The sequence below is a fragment of the Helicoverpa armigera genome, chromosome 23, assembly GCF_030705265.1.
Source record: "Helicoverpa armigera isolate CAAS_96S chromosome 23, ASM3070526v1, whole genome shotgun sequence".
Taxonomy (NCBI): domain Eukaryota; kingdom Metazoa; phylum Arthropoda; class Insecta; order Lepidoptera; family Noctuidae; genus Helicoverpa; species Helicoverpa armigera.
Window position 1 is genome coordinate 9,184,206 of NC_087142.1, and position 14,242 is coordinate 9,198,447.

At 35.7% G+C, this 14,242-nt stretch overlaps 1 protein-coding gene across 1 annotated transcript in view; it reads left to right on the plus strand.

The window, feature by feature from the left end:
* The window catches only part of LOC110374024 (putative peptidyl-prolyl cis-trans isomerase dodo), a 31,730-nt gene extending 17,744 nt beyond the window's left edge, over nt 1–13,986 (plus strand). Inside the window, exons 2-6 of the mRNA XM_064040833.1 lie at nt 9,143–9,167; nt 9,491–9,877; nt 12,714–12,753; nt 12,947–13,150; nt 13,518–13,986. Of these exons, the coding sequence (XP_063896903.1) occupies nt 9,165–9,167; nt 9,491–9,877; nt 12,714–12,753; nt 12,947–13,150; nt 13,518–13,714 (831 nt within the window). The 5' untranslated portion in view covers nt 9,143–9,164 and the 3' untranslated portion in view covers nt 13,715–13,986. The remainder of the gene's footprint in view (nt 1–9,142; nt 9,168–9,490; nt 9,878–12,713; nt 12,754–12,946; nt 13,151–13,517) is intronic.
* The last annotated feature ends 256 nt before the right edge of the window (nt 13,987–14,242 follow it).

Below are 14,242 nucleotides of genomic sequence, written 5' to 3' on the forward strand. Positions count from 1 at the left end.
TAGCACTCATCCCACATTATTTTAAGTAAGTTTACAGTAGTTAATCATTCTACAGTAGGTATAATTAAGTCATTCAAAAAATAATAAAGCTATAATTATTTAAAATATCATGTAAGTCCTTAAGTTTCACCTATCTTTGATAACTCTGCCTATTCAATTCATTAATTAAAACAATACAGAAAACTTTTATAATATTTTTTTTTGTGGCAAAGACCCAAAGAAATTTCATGCTCAAAATTATACTTATTCCCAGCTAAATGTCGTTTTAGACCTAACGAAACATAATACAAATAATAAACACAATCAACACACAATATTTTTCCTACATCAATTTCTTCAAAGATTTGTCTGCGCACTCTACATAACCAGTGCGACCAACTGTTGACTTGCATTAGGACATTCTGTACGCAGTCGTAGGACGAAACGTCTTTGTTTGCAGCCATTTCATATTCATTGGTCCTGTCGCGAAATTATCACCACTTATGGTCACCATTGGTATCGGAAAACTTTATTTTTAACAAGTTTAAAAGCTTTCCACTGTGTCAGGTCGTCTTGTTGTTTTCCGTTTTTCTTCTTTTTTTAACCAACTTTTTTTTTAAAGGAGGTTCTCAGTTGTCCTGTATGTATGTTTTTTTGTGCGCCCTTATCTCACGTTTGGCTGAACCAATTTTGATGTGGTTTTCAGCATAATATTTTTCACACCTAGGCGGTTTTACATAAGCTAATAAATAGCTTACCATGGGGCTAACAGACCGTGTGCGTAGGTGTCGCGGTATTTATTTGTTTATTTATATTGAAGTAGGGTTTTTTAAATAGATTATGTTTAAATGACTCTACTTGTATGATTTTAATATTTTGTTTTAAGGCATACAATTAAATTCTCCCTTTGTTTTCACGTAATTGCAAGATGTTTTCATCGCTATCGGATTGCCGAGTTACAAATTGAAAGCTCTCTGCCGCGACGTTTCCCGCCAATTTGTGTTTCTTATTGAAAGTTATTTTAGTATTGCATTGAGCTTTTAGGGACGAATATTATTATTGAACATTGACGATGAAATTGATATTTAAATGCTTTTATAATAAGTGTTTAGTACAAAGTTATATTGGCTTAGGAAAATAGGCATGGCGAATGAAAAGAAGTAATTAGTGCTTTACCTAACCCTAAAATAATGGAGACGTATTTTTTATTTTCTTTGAAAAACAAATGACAACGAAGATACAATACGATTAAATTTCATGTTACGTTCTATGTAAAATGTATACCTTTAAGTGATACATTTTACATAGACGTGACGTCACGAGCCCCCTCTCAATCTTTTTTGCGTTATTTCTTAGTAAATATTTAATGTTTTGTTGAAATAAAAAATACATGTAAAATATTTTTCGCCAATCTAAAATGTGTCTTTTTACTGTCTTCACGTCTTTTGGAGGTGCGTGTGTGTTTGTGTGATGGTTTTCCTTTAAATGAGCTGTTTTTAGTAACCTTGCATCTAATTTAAATCTTCTATGTTTTATTAATTAAAGCTTTTTCCGCCTCTTTCCGTGTTGCGACATTTTCTTTCTGAAGTAATTAAAATGAATGTCTTGCGACAAATATTTAAACAATTGTATTCTCTTACTTCATTTTAATTTCATAAAGGTTTCTGAAACGTAGGAAGTTGTGATGCTTTTTGTCTGATTTGAAAGCTTCACAATAAAACTTAAACGTATTGTTTATTCGGATAAAAATAGTGAAGGTTTATACTACATCCGAATAATTATTTTAATAGATTGATTGATCGAACTCAAATTTTTGGTTTATCCCTAAATATTTTTGATTTAACCCTAAATATTTTGTGGTTTCTCGAATAACCATGTTGATTAGCCCATTTTATAATTATTACAATAAGCTGTCTTAACTTACTTCCATATTACCTACATACCGAGCTCAAATAAGTCATGAATGACATAAAATAAATCCTTTCTGAAGTCTAAACAGCTTAGCGATACTTTGACAATATATTTTATTGTGTGATTCCAGTGTAAAGTCCCCAGTGGCCTCTGTACGTTCTTAGTTTACCTGGAAGTCTCTTAGGGTTCGTCTACACGGTGCATGTAGCTGGAGCAAGTTAACATGCGCAAGTGGGAGCACGCGGGTGGGCATTTTGCTTTGGTACATGCGCGAATCGCTGGACCCGCACGTCTTTAAAATGCATGTAACCTGCGCATGTGCCTCAACATGCGCAAGCTATTTGCACCGTGTAGCTGAGCCCTTAGTGGAAATTGTATAGCAGGCATATATCTTGTATTGTTAGGCTTATCATTGATTAATGAAATTGTGTTACAAAGATATTATGTTTATTTATAAACAATCGGGACTTAAACGCGATGCTGTGTATAAAGGTACCTACTGTATTGTCTATTTCCTTATTTTAAGTATTTTTATTTATTTGTGAATATATGGTCTTGAGGTTTCCACACATATAAACATTGTTTATAGTAGGTACCTACCGTCGTATATTATTATATGGTCACGTTTTTTCTCAATGAGAAAATGAAAATGTTTATGTAATATCATTGATATATTCTGAATGAACTAGTATTTTTCTATTTTATGTAAATAACTTGAAAAATGTCCGGGTAGCACATTGTGAAGAAGGGACACCTTACTGTAAACTTTCCCAGAGAGTTAACATGAATCTAGACCCACTAGTGTTGTAAATTCTTGCAGTTTTTTTGTGCAGTTTTTCTTCAAACTGCAAGTGAAAGTTTTTCTAAAATCTTTACCGATTCAAACTCGAAATATTTGTTTGCTTGTCAAGATGTTATCATCATCATCAGCCTATCGCAGTCCACTGCTGGACATAGGCCTCTCCAAGTGCACGCCACTGAGATCGATTTTCGGCTTCTCGCATCCAGCTCCTGCCAACCGTCTTGCGCAAGATGTTATCAATTAATGTTAAGTACAACAAAGCAGGTGTACGCAATTATTATAATTTATTTTATTCTATATTTATTTATTTATTTAATACTTCTGCACATTTTGTACAAGGGCGGACTTAACGCCTCTATACCTACATATAAGTACGGTAGACCGCACATCAGTGGTAACTGTCATGCACCTTAACTCATTAGTAATAAGTACGATTTTCCTATAAAACTGTTACCACTGACCTGAAGTTGACTGTACCTATTATAATTATATGCAGATATAAAGGTATGAATCAAGAGCCATAGTGATAATGTGACCTTACCCACGGTTCTACTTGTTTTTTGAAGAACTAATAATCTTTAGTTGCGGTTGCTACTTCTTCCATTCATCTCTGTGTGACGTCATATCATAAATAATTATTTTTTCCAGCCATGTAAATTTTCACACAACACATCCATTGTTTGTTTGTACGTTTGTACTCCACGCTTTACAAGATTGAATGCAATCGATGAGAAATTATAAGTACCTAGTTAAAATATGTAGCAGTTAGAATTAGTCAAATAACTTACAGCTCAGATGCCTCAAAGATACAATTTGGACAAACTCATTCTGTTCTCTGTGTACAAACATACAAACAACATGTGTTTATGAAGATTGTAGTAGGCCGACATTGCTGGCATAGTCATTACATCCGATGCCTTTTGTGTTGCATCTTCTTACTATTTTTTCATTCATCCATCCTCCGAGCCTTTTCCCAACTATGTTGGGGTCGGCTTCCAGTCTAACCGGATTCAGCTTAGTACCAGCTTTACAAGAAGCGACTGCCTATCTGACCTCCTCAACCCAGTTACCCGGGCAACCCGATACCCCTTGGTTACACTGGCGTCAGACTTACTGGCTTCTGACTACCCGTAACAACTGCCAAGAATGTTCAATGACAGCCGGGAGCTACAGTTTAACGTGCCATCCGAAATACAGCCAATGGTGTCTAAGATATACTTAGAAAGTACATAAAAACTTAGAAAAGTTGCATTGGTACTTGCCTTACTATTTTTTCATTCATCTGTACAAAAAAATTGGCATATGCCTAATTCCTTGAACCTTAGAATGTCTATGGAGTTTCTCGTCGTTTCTTCTCCATAAGACCCACTCCTTTGAACAGTGCACGTATCTTTTGAAGTTGCGTCAATATGAAAATCCTTTGAAAATGCCTTCGAGGAGTGTTTATAAGGTTTATTTATCGTTTACCTGAAAATTATCGTAATCTAAAAGCCATTTCATTTATACATATTTACATTGGTACAAAAATTCTTCACGTAGGTATAGGAAGTACCTACATAATATCTTTGCTCTCAGCATTTTGTAACTACCAAACTAACCCAACTGGTAGGGAAGTCCAGATTTAGTCTCTTAGAAATATCTCGAATTCATTATCGTGTAACGGATCTGTAACTGAAAATGTAACTTAGTGGACACTTGGCCCTAATGGTAGGATTTTTTTACACGCTTTTTATTAGCTTCACCTGTATGTTTGTAGGTTTGTATGTTTGTATGTTTGTATGTTTGTTTGTAACCGACTTCTTTGGGCGCGATTTTGACCCACTTTAAACGGCCAGATTTCGTTCAAACTTTGTAGATTTATTGAGGACCGATGACAATACACAAATTTGATAAAATTATTCCATTTTAACCGACTTCCCAAAAAGGAGGAGGTTACACATACACATCGATTACTCCGAGGTTTATAGACCGATTTACGTGATTCTTTTTTTGTTCGACTTGGAATAGCTGCCAGTTGGTCCCATATTCATCAGGTCAGGATCTGATGATGGAAACCCTGAGAAATCGAGGGCAACCTTCAAAACTTGTAGGCATACATAGGGTAAAAACTTGACACTTAGGTGTACGCCTAAAAGCACTATTCAACTGTGAAGATTTGGAGCTGACCTGATGATGGTGACCAGAGAGGGTCGAGGGAACTCGACAACTGAATATGTAAACTACCTCGTGTTTGGGCTTAAATTATTTGTATTGACAAGACCTTTGCAACAGTGCAGGTTTGGAGCTGACCTGATGATGGAGACCATAGAAAATGGAGAGAACTCGACAACTGAATATGTAAACTACCTCGTGTTTGGGCTTAAATTATTCGTATTGACAAGACCTATGCAAAAGTGAAGGTTTGAAGCTGACCTGATGATGGAGACCAGAGAAAGTCAAGGGAACTCGACAACTGAATATGTAAAATACCTCGTTTGGACTTATATTCTTTGTATTGATGAGAACTTCCCACTTGTATGGATAGTGACAACTATTCGTATCACTGAAAAGCTTTAAATAAATAACCTTTTTACAAAAAAATTAAACCGAGTTCCCAAAACACTAAAAAGCAAAAAAAAAACTAATTTTAGGTGCATCGGCCTAGAAGTCGGTGGCAAAATTAACTTAGTAACGTCCATTAGACACCGACTTCTAGGCTTTTCAATTTGCAAAATATGATCTTTGTTAATTTATATAATTTTCATCTATAGTCGATAAGGTAAGAAAATTAATTAAAATTTTCTAGAATTTTTCTCTACAGTCGATAAGGCAGGACTCGATGTTAATTTTTATTTCCAATAATTATCTTTAGCCGTTTTCTCTAATATTGACAAATTTTTGTATACTAAAGAGAATTTTAATTCTACAAAACAAATAATAGTTTGAAAACAAACTAAAAAGTAGAAAATAAATAATAGTTTAAAAAAACTAAAAAACACGCTTTTTATAGAAAAAACGAACTAAAAAATAGGAAATAAATTTTAATGAATTTAAATTAATAATAGTGTGAATACAAAAAAAATATATTTAAAAAAAAGCGTGGGGTGCATGGTGTCAATAGTTATAAATATTTTATTGACAGATATGAGTACAGTGATTTTCATTTCGATAATATCTTAAAAAGCACCCCACGCTTTTTTTAAATATTTTTTTTTGTATATCTCGAATTCATTATCGTGTAACGGATCTGTAACTGAAAATGTAACTTAGTGGACACTTGGCCCTAATGGTAGGATTTTTTTAAAACAAAGTTATGAATTCAATCAGAGTTTTCAGTCGGTCTGGTACCGGATAAATACCTGATCTTTGTAATGTGCATACTTACTACCATTCATGTTCTTACTAATTTGTGAGTCCAAACAAACTATCGGCCGACTAAAAGTTTGGAACTATATTCCTCGATATGCACGAGGCAAAGGTTCCATTTTTTCTCACCTATTGTCTGAAAGAATATTTTTAGAAAACAACAATACCTAAAAGTGTATAAATAAAAGAAACGCGTAGGACTAGCATCAAGTGTCAGGGTTTTACGATATACATGTGTTTATGAGCTCGAATATGTTTTATGACGTGTTCAATGATCGCGTCTTGTGTTACAACCTTTTTGTATGTATTGGTTTTATCTGTGGCTGTGTGAATGATGTTTTGGCGCCATCGTTGATAGATTGATTGTCAATGAATGATAGATCTATGGATGATAGATAGAGATTTAAAGATTGGACATATTGATTTATCTTTTTAGTCCGAGAATGCAAAGAAAACATAGTTTTCCGCTACAATTGGAAACACCCACAAAAACAACATGGCAACAGTATAAAAATTCAATAAGAAACTTGGAAAAGAATTCCACGGTTCTACAAAGACTTGTATTATAAGTGATACAGCAGAACTTAGATTAGTTACGTTTATAAGAGAAATGGGGGGAAAGGAGGGAGCACCTGATAGCCAGTTGATTGAATGAAAACATACCAAATGTATTAACTGCGAACGTGGGACATCAAAATCGACCCTCCTTAAGGGTTGGCTACAATTTATGGCAGGGTTCAAACTGTTTACAAACTCCTTGAAAAGTTTTAATTTATCTAGTAGATTGAGTCACTGAGGAGGCTAAGTAAAATGAGTATTTTTGCATAATTATTAAGTGGGTTTTGTGTTTTCACTAAATTAATTCTTGACGTCCTGAACAGTATGACGATTTGATGGATTTTAGTTAGTATTTTCACTTATTTGTGTATGATCTTACCCAAATTATTGTAAATAGTATCCGAAATGTTGTATTGTTATGAAAGATAACAATGATCGTTGTCTAACATACCTACCTATTATTGTTTTTGGGTGTTTCTACATCAATCGGCAACATCTGTATCGTTATTGTTTTATATTATTTATGTGAATGGGGAACCAATGAATAAATAAAATGTAGATAAGTAGGTATACGTATTTTTTTTATTATGTTTTCTTACATAATCGGTTTGACACATATTGCTTTGTAACTAGGATTTACTTATGGCCGGTTTCTGGACAATCTTATCGAGTGCTTATTATTTTCAAATTCCTTTAAAAATGAACAGTTAAAAAGATGATGAGGATGTTCAGAAATACACCATTACCTTTCATTTGAACAATATAAGTTTATGTTTTTTAAGTTTCTCATTTACTAATATAATACCTATGGACTGCTTACTTTGTGTGCTTAGTCTGAAATAAATATTTTCAATTTCAAAATTTAACTTTCAGAATTTTTTCTGCTACTATACTTACTATATATTTATGTAATTCAGTTTTCTTCCCCTTAAAACATTGTTTGAACATTTTTTTTTATTTTCCACCTTAGCTAGAAACAGTGTGAACTGTCTTTAAAACTATTTCGTTTCTTTTTTAATTCATTCGCTAGGGCGAGCAACCCACATAAGATATTTTCAGATCTACGTCTTCTATGTTCAAGCTATTTGTCGGCGGGGGTTAGCAGTTTCGAAGGTCATTTAATATGAGAGTTATATAGTCCCAAGATAACTGCTTTCCGTAGCTGGATGGTGACAAAACGATCCTATGTCCTTCTCCCGGGTCCAAGCTACCTCCCCTCTAATTTTCAGCAGAAGCTAGTACTCATATAAACTAGGTGTAACTTATACAATATATCTACTTACGCTATTTTCTTGCGTAGCTTTTCTTATCAGAATATTCGGCTAATCCTTCAGTTATTTAAACAATAGCCTTGTATTTATTAATATAATATATTTGTAAGACCTATTAAATAGTTTCTTGCTAATCGTTAATGGGTAACAAGGGTTTCACAAATATACATTTAGGCCAATGCTAATACATGTTTATGTAGAAATTGTTATATTATAAGAACAACTAACAACTTATAACTATGAGTTAGTTATTGTTCATTTATATATTTAGAAGAAGATTTGACGCGTGAAACTTTGGCTCTCATAAATTTCCACGTTTTTCTCTAAGGTCATATTTAGTTAATTATTGAGCTCAAATGGCTCATTTATTTCAAGATTGTCACAAAATAATCAGCCAAGTTCTTTATATTTCGTGGGAAAAGTTACTTTTCCCAGCAAAAAACATAGGAACTGAGGATGCACCCTTCATAGGCATATGTTTCAATGGCATTCAAAGTGCGCTGTTTGGAGCCAACTTTTAGTGTCCAGTTTTTTGGGAGGTTCATTTACACAGAAATCTGCATATTTAGTCTCGATAACCAATATCAGGTACTATCTCTAACTACAACCCCTCAATACGACTAGAACCCCTCAGCATAAAGCGTAGGTCGTCACAGCAAGTTTAATATAAACGCGTTGTGTCGCTTGTCAATATGGCGGCATTGTGTAGCTCCATAGACAAGACGTAATGCCAACATTATAGCTGCAAAGTTTGTTCTCCGCGTAGCTTTTCTATGAAGTTGTTTTTTTTCCACTTCCTAATGCTAGGGTTGTTGGAAGAATGAGGTTTTATTGCGTGTATTTAAAGATTGTTTAGGTATTTGGTGGGTAGTAAGGCTTGGTAAGGATAGGTTTAGAAATAGGGTCCCAATTTTTTTCAAACTTTAGGTACACCTAATTCTGTGCTCTGGTATACCCATATTGCACACGCATCGGTATAGTACGAATCAAATCCGATTTAGAGATTTAGTCGTGGAAATTGAACAGACTGACATACATATAGATTTACTTTCAACAATAACTTGACCAAATAAATACTGTATAGTGTACATGACATCTAAACATTAGTATACACTAAAACTAACATTCGCTAAGATCATAGATTTGCCACCCCATTAAAACCATGTAAAAGTCAACGGGCCGTGCTTATAACCCCATACAGAGTAGTGTATGATGTAGAATGCCATGGTACGTGTGATTCCCATGCAAATGTAATAGCGACAGTGTTTTGTTACAGGGACTGACGATTTGAAGATACTATGGTGAGTGATTTTGATTATGATTTCAATGTCAGGGGTTGTTGTAGATGGCCCATCGGCTTGAAAATATATTGCTACAAGTGTTGCACCAGCCTCCATACAAGTCTGCCCATTGTCCTTTTGAATATAATATATCCTTTTAGTTAATTATGGTTGGTGTTAACCTCGGATTTTTATAAGAATACTTCTTGTTGCTAGTTTGTGACACTAAGTATTCATTTGTTTCCCTTTTTTTGAAGTAATTTTTCAATGGCATAACTAGACTCGTTTTTGATTATTTTTAGCTTTTGTGGACAATTGCCAAGCCATTGCTTTTTGTTGTACAGAAGTTCAAGTTCTGCTCGGAAGGCGACTGCCCGCTGTGGGCGCTGGCAGCGCTGCACGCGCTGTCCAGCTTGCCAGCGGCTTTGTTCCGCACGCTGCTGCAGCATGTCATGGAGGAACAGCCGGTGAGTGATAGTCACAAGTTCTGCTCGGAAGGCGACTGCCCGCTGTGGGCGCTGGCAGCGCTGCACGCGCTGTCCAGCTTGCCAGCGGCTTTGTTCCGCACGCTGCTGCAGCATGTCATGGAGGAACAGCCGGTGAGTGATAGTCACAAGTTCTGCTCGGAAGGCGACTGCCCGCTGTGGGCGCTGGCAGCGCTGCACGCGCTGTCCAGCTTGCCAGCGGCTTTGTTCCGCACGCTGCTGCAGCATGTCATGGAGGAACAGCCGGTGAGTGACAGTCACAAGTTCTGCTCGGAAGGCGACTGCCCGCTGTGGACGTCAGTCGACCAGTGGCAGATGGCTTTTCATAACATTGAACACCCTGGTCTATCGACTACAGAGTGTCCTCTAATGGCAATCAAAAATGTGTTTATTGCGTTCGCAATTTATAGTTTTAAGTCATAAAATTAGACCCTTCAATATATCAATATATCAAGCAACAAAATATAATAACAGCCAGATATTGTTCATAGACAGATCGCGTTAGGGCAGGCGCCCATCTCGTCTTCTCAACACGTATCGTAAACTCAATTGTGACATTATGTCATGAAGTTACAGTGTATCATACACTGATACTGGTGTCGACCCGTAACTATGCTTGCCTGTATTGGCAGTCGAAAAAAACAATGCTGCGTCTGGAGTGGAGTTTATGCCAATTGACAATTTCAAATCCACTGGTGTACCTTTAAAGTAAGCTTAAGGGGCATCATAGCTGGCTGCCTAGGTAACTGGGTTGAGGGGTGTCATATAGGCAGTCTCTCCTTGGGAAACACTGGTACTCAGCTGGGTCCGATTACACGGGATATCGAACGAAAATGTATTTGGGAAAGGGCTAGGCAAATCAAGCTAAGGATCCACTTCTTTAACTCCTTTTTATTTGAGAATTTAAGGATTATGTAAGGGTCACAAAAAACACATAAGTACAATATTTTCATGGGGTCATCGGAATCTGACTTTATCCCTAAGTTAACTGTCCTCGAAAAGTCAAGTATGCGATAAACTGCTGCAAATGAACTTCAACAGATTTTTTTCCTTTTTTTATTAATCAAATTATATTATCTAGTGCAGATACTTATTACGCTATTTCGTAAAATATATTACTAAAGAGAGATAAATAAATTGATGAAAAGTGGGGTTGAGAGAATTAAGATTATTACATACAGTAGCATTTTCGACAAACATTCGTTTATACAACCCTTTATTTATCTAGTGCAGATAAATAGGTGTTCATTTTAAAGTACCTTTCGACCCTTTGACATCTGCACGCATAATAATAAAAAACCTAGTGTCTCTTTTTCTATTTCTTAAATATTTATTTTACTTGATACAGAATTGAACCCGCGGACACAGCGTACCTTTGACACTCTTATTCATTCCCCCATTCATAGATTTTCTTCAAACACTTCCTAATGGTTGCACAGTGTTCAAAATATAGTTCAAAACCAAGGAAATAACTTAGACATTGATTTACGAGTTCAATACTTAGACATATTCGTAGTTAATAAGTTCCGTGTGCAGTGCTGCAACTTATTTCTGTAACTAAGTTAAAATAGCGTGGTAAGTTAGTTAGGTACCATCATTACATGGAAAAGCTCAGCGTTTAAGTTTTCCCAGGTGAATTAGCTTTAGAATGACTAGAAGCATACTAAAAGTACTTTCGAGTTTCACATTATGTGAATTGTGAAATTATATTTATTATATTATACTTCCCAAAAGGGAGGCAGTTCTCAATTCGTATGTTTGCACATTTTTTTATGGTTCTAGGCAGAATTCTTAAAACTTTTTTTGGGTTCGTTCCGTTAACCTACTCATTGAAAAAAGTTAAATTTGATCCTAATTAACTAAGATACCTACCTACTCGTATGCACTAACCAACAAAAAAAAATTCTTAGGTTCAGTCTAACTCCCAAATGATGTCCCGTGATTTCAGGTACTGTAACATACCGATGAGTTACTAACTTTCTCTCATCGTAGGTGTAAATAGTTAACTAATGTATCCTTACGTTTAGATAATAAAACGCCAAATAATGTTAGTGGATGTGGGTGCCACGTGTTAGGACAAATTGCAGAGTGAGTACTTACCTTGTAAGTTATTATTGCTTTGCTAATAGAAAAGGGACGCAATCCCATGATCTTGTACAACATAATATTCAATTAAAGTTTTATGAATTACATAAATGTTGCAGCTGTTTTTCGGCAACGGGTAGGCAGAGGTGTTTCTGTAACCGAATGAGGACACCCACCCTCCCACATTAATTTACCAAATTCGTCTTTGCAATCAAGTAGATACCTAGTAATTTGTGTACAAGACTACGATACAAAATAAGTACCTACCTACTATTATAGAAGATACAATTAAACAATTTTTTCCACGCGGTCCGACCCAAGTCAATGCTATTTAGCGACTACAACTTTGATTGGGTAATGGTCTATAATTAGGATGAGATTTTTAACCGACTCAAAAAAAACCTCAGCTGCAGTTTTGCGTGTCCGTTACGTAAATCTCTCTTATCCCACAAACAATTTTCTGCAACATTTAAAAATCGTCCCTTCTAAACCAAAATACAAAACAAAACCACATCTTACACGCCCCTATTACATGTAAGTACCTAAGTAATGTTTTCCGCGAAAAATAACATTAGACCGCGGATTCCTTTGTCAATTTGTTCAGTTACAACATCTGATGTTCTCGCCCACTGCCCCTTTGACACCACACTCAGATAATTGAGTGCCTTGTGTACCATTTAATGTATTATTTGACCTTTTCAGCGGTAATGTGTGTTATTTGCATTAATATGTTATGGCAGAGGATATTATGTTTGATTTTATTAATGTGTTTCTCCTATTGTTTTTTTTTCGCTGTAGATTAGTTTTAAGCCCAGTCTCCACTAAATCCGGATGAAGTGGAAAAGTTTTTGAACAACCAATAAAATTCCGTTGTTCAAACATCTCGGTCTCAGTTTACTCCGATCAAATAAACCTATTGGTTATTCGCCTAAGTGTTGATAGGTACCTGCAATCATAAAATTATGCATCATCAATCAATAAAGCTTCCATTTTTCAGGACGATGGCATCATGGAGATTCTGAAAGATACAAGTTTATGTAAGTTTATTTATTAACCCAGATACCTACTATACATACGATACATACACAGATCAAAGTTAATATTTATAACGTTCCTACATAATATCATATTTTTACGCATTAATTATTCAGTCTTCATTTACTTACGTAAAGCTTCAAAAATTCTAAGCCCACACAAAAAATAATACTTATCCAATTGCCTCCACCCCAGCTTCCCGCGACGAATGCGCGCGCGCCGCTGCCGTCATCCGCTGGGTGGTAGCACAGACCTGCGCCTGCGCGTGCACGGGCGCGCAACTCATGCGAGATCTCCTCGTGTTGGGAGTGCCGAGGAGTCATGCAAGTGCTTTAGCTGATGCCGTGGATAACTATAGGCCGGAGCATGCGGCTCATGTGCAGGCTAATGGGTTTATGAGTAAGTATAATAAATAGGTACCTATAACTCCTTCATTTTCCTTACCAAAATTCGTACATAGTAACCAACTTCAAAAATACCTATGTCGGTAAGGTAACTTCCCTGCTGCATCCATCAGAGAAACATTTCGGAAGTCTTAGGTACCTACTTACTTTTTAGTTTGAGTCTGTTTTTATAGGAAATGAACGTGTTGAATGAACGGATGGAGTATCAGACTCTTACCTACCTAAAGCCCTTTGTGTACTAAGGCCACGGAAACTCTTTCGAACAATGCAACATTCCCACCAGTTCGAGTCTTGGATCTGCTTGTGCTTTTCATTAGGAGTATACCTAAATAGATTTTGAAACCTTTTTTTTCCGCTTCCAGTAAACAAACTGACAGACGTGTCAGTGGCCCCGGGACCTGAAGGTACAGTGGACACCTTTACCTTGACGATGCACAGCGATGACGTATTCACCGGAGAACAGAAGAAGAAAGAACTCCTCATTGAGAAGAGCCAAGCACAGACCCTTCTGGAAGAACTCAAGAAGGCTTACAAGAAGATGGAAGAAATTGAAGAATAGGGCCTCAATGTTGGTAGGATTTTTTTGCTACCATGTGTAGTAAATGTGTTGATGTGGACGCGAAATTAATGTTGGATGCCAAACAAATTATAATGCCATAATATACTTTATATGTTTTATAGTTGTTTAGTAAAAATCCTAGTTTTATACTTATTTACCAGCACTTTTTTAAGAGTCATAAAAATACAAATTAGGTACACAATCCCTTGCTTTTTGTATTTTAATGAGCTCTACTCTTTACTTTTTTCAACATTCCATGTTTAAGGCTACTTGTATTGTAATTTCTTATAAATTATCGTTTTACAGTAAGTAATTATATTTTTCAATGTAAGATACCTATGTACGAAACTCGTAGGTATATTAAAATATATTCCTAAAGTATATTCTTCGAGGTTTTATTATTTTACCAGCAACTACATAACATACCTATTATATCACCTATTATTATTGTACCTACCACTGAACTAAGTAAAAGATTGGAAACTTTCACAAAGCAATATACCTATCATACGTAACTCACCCATGAAT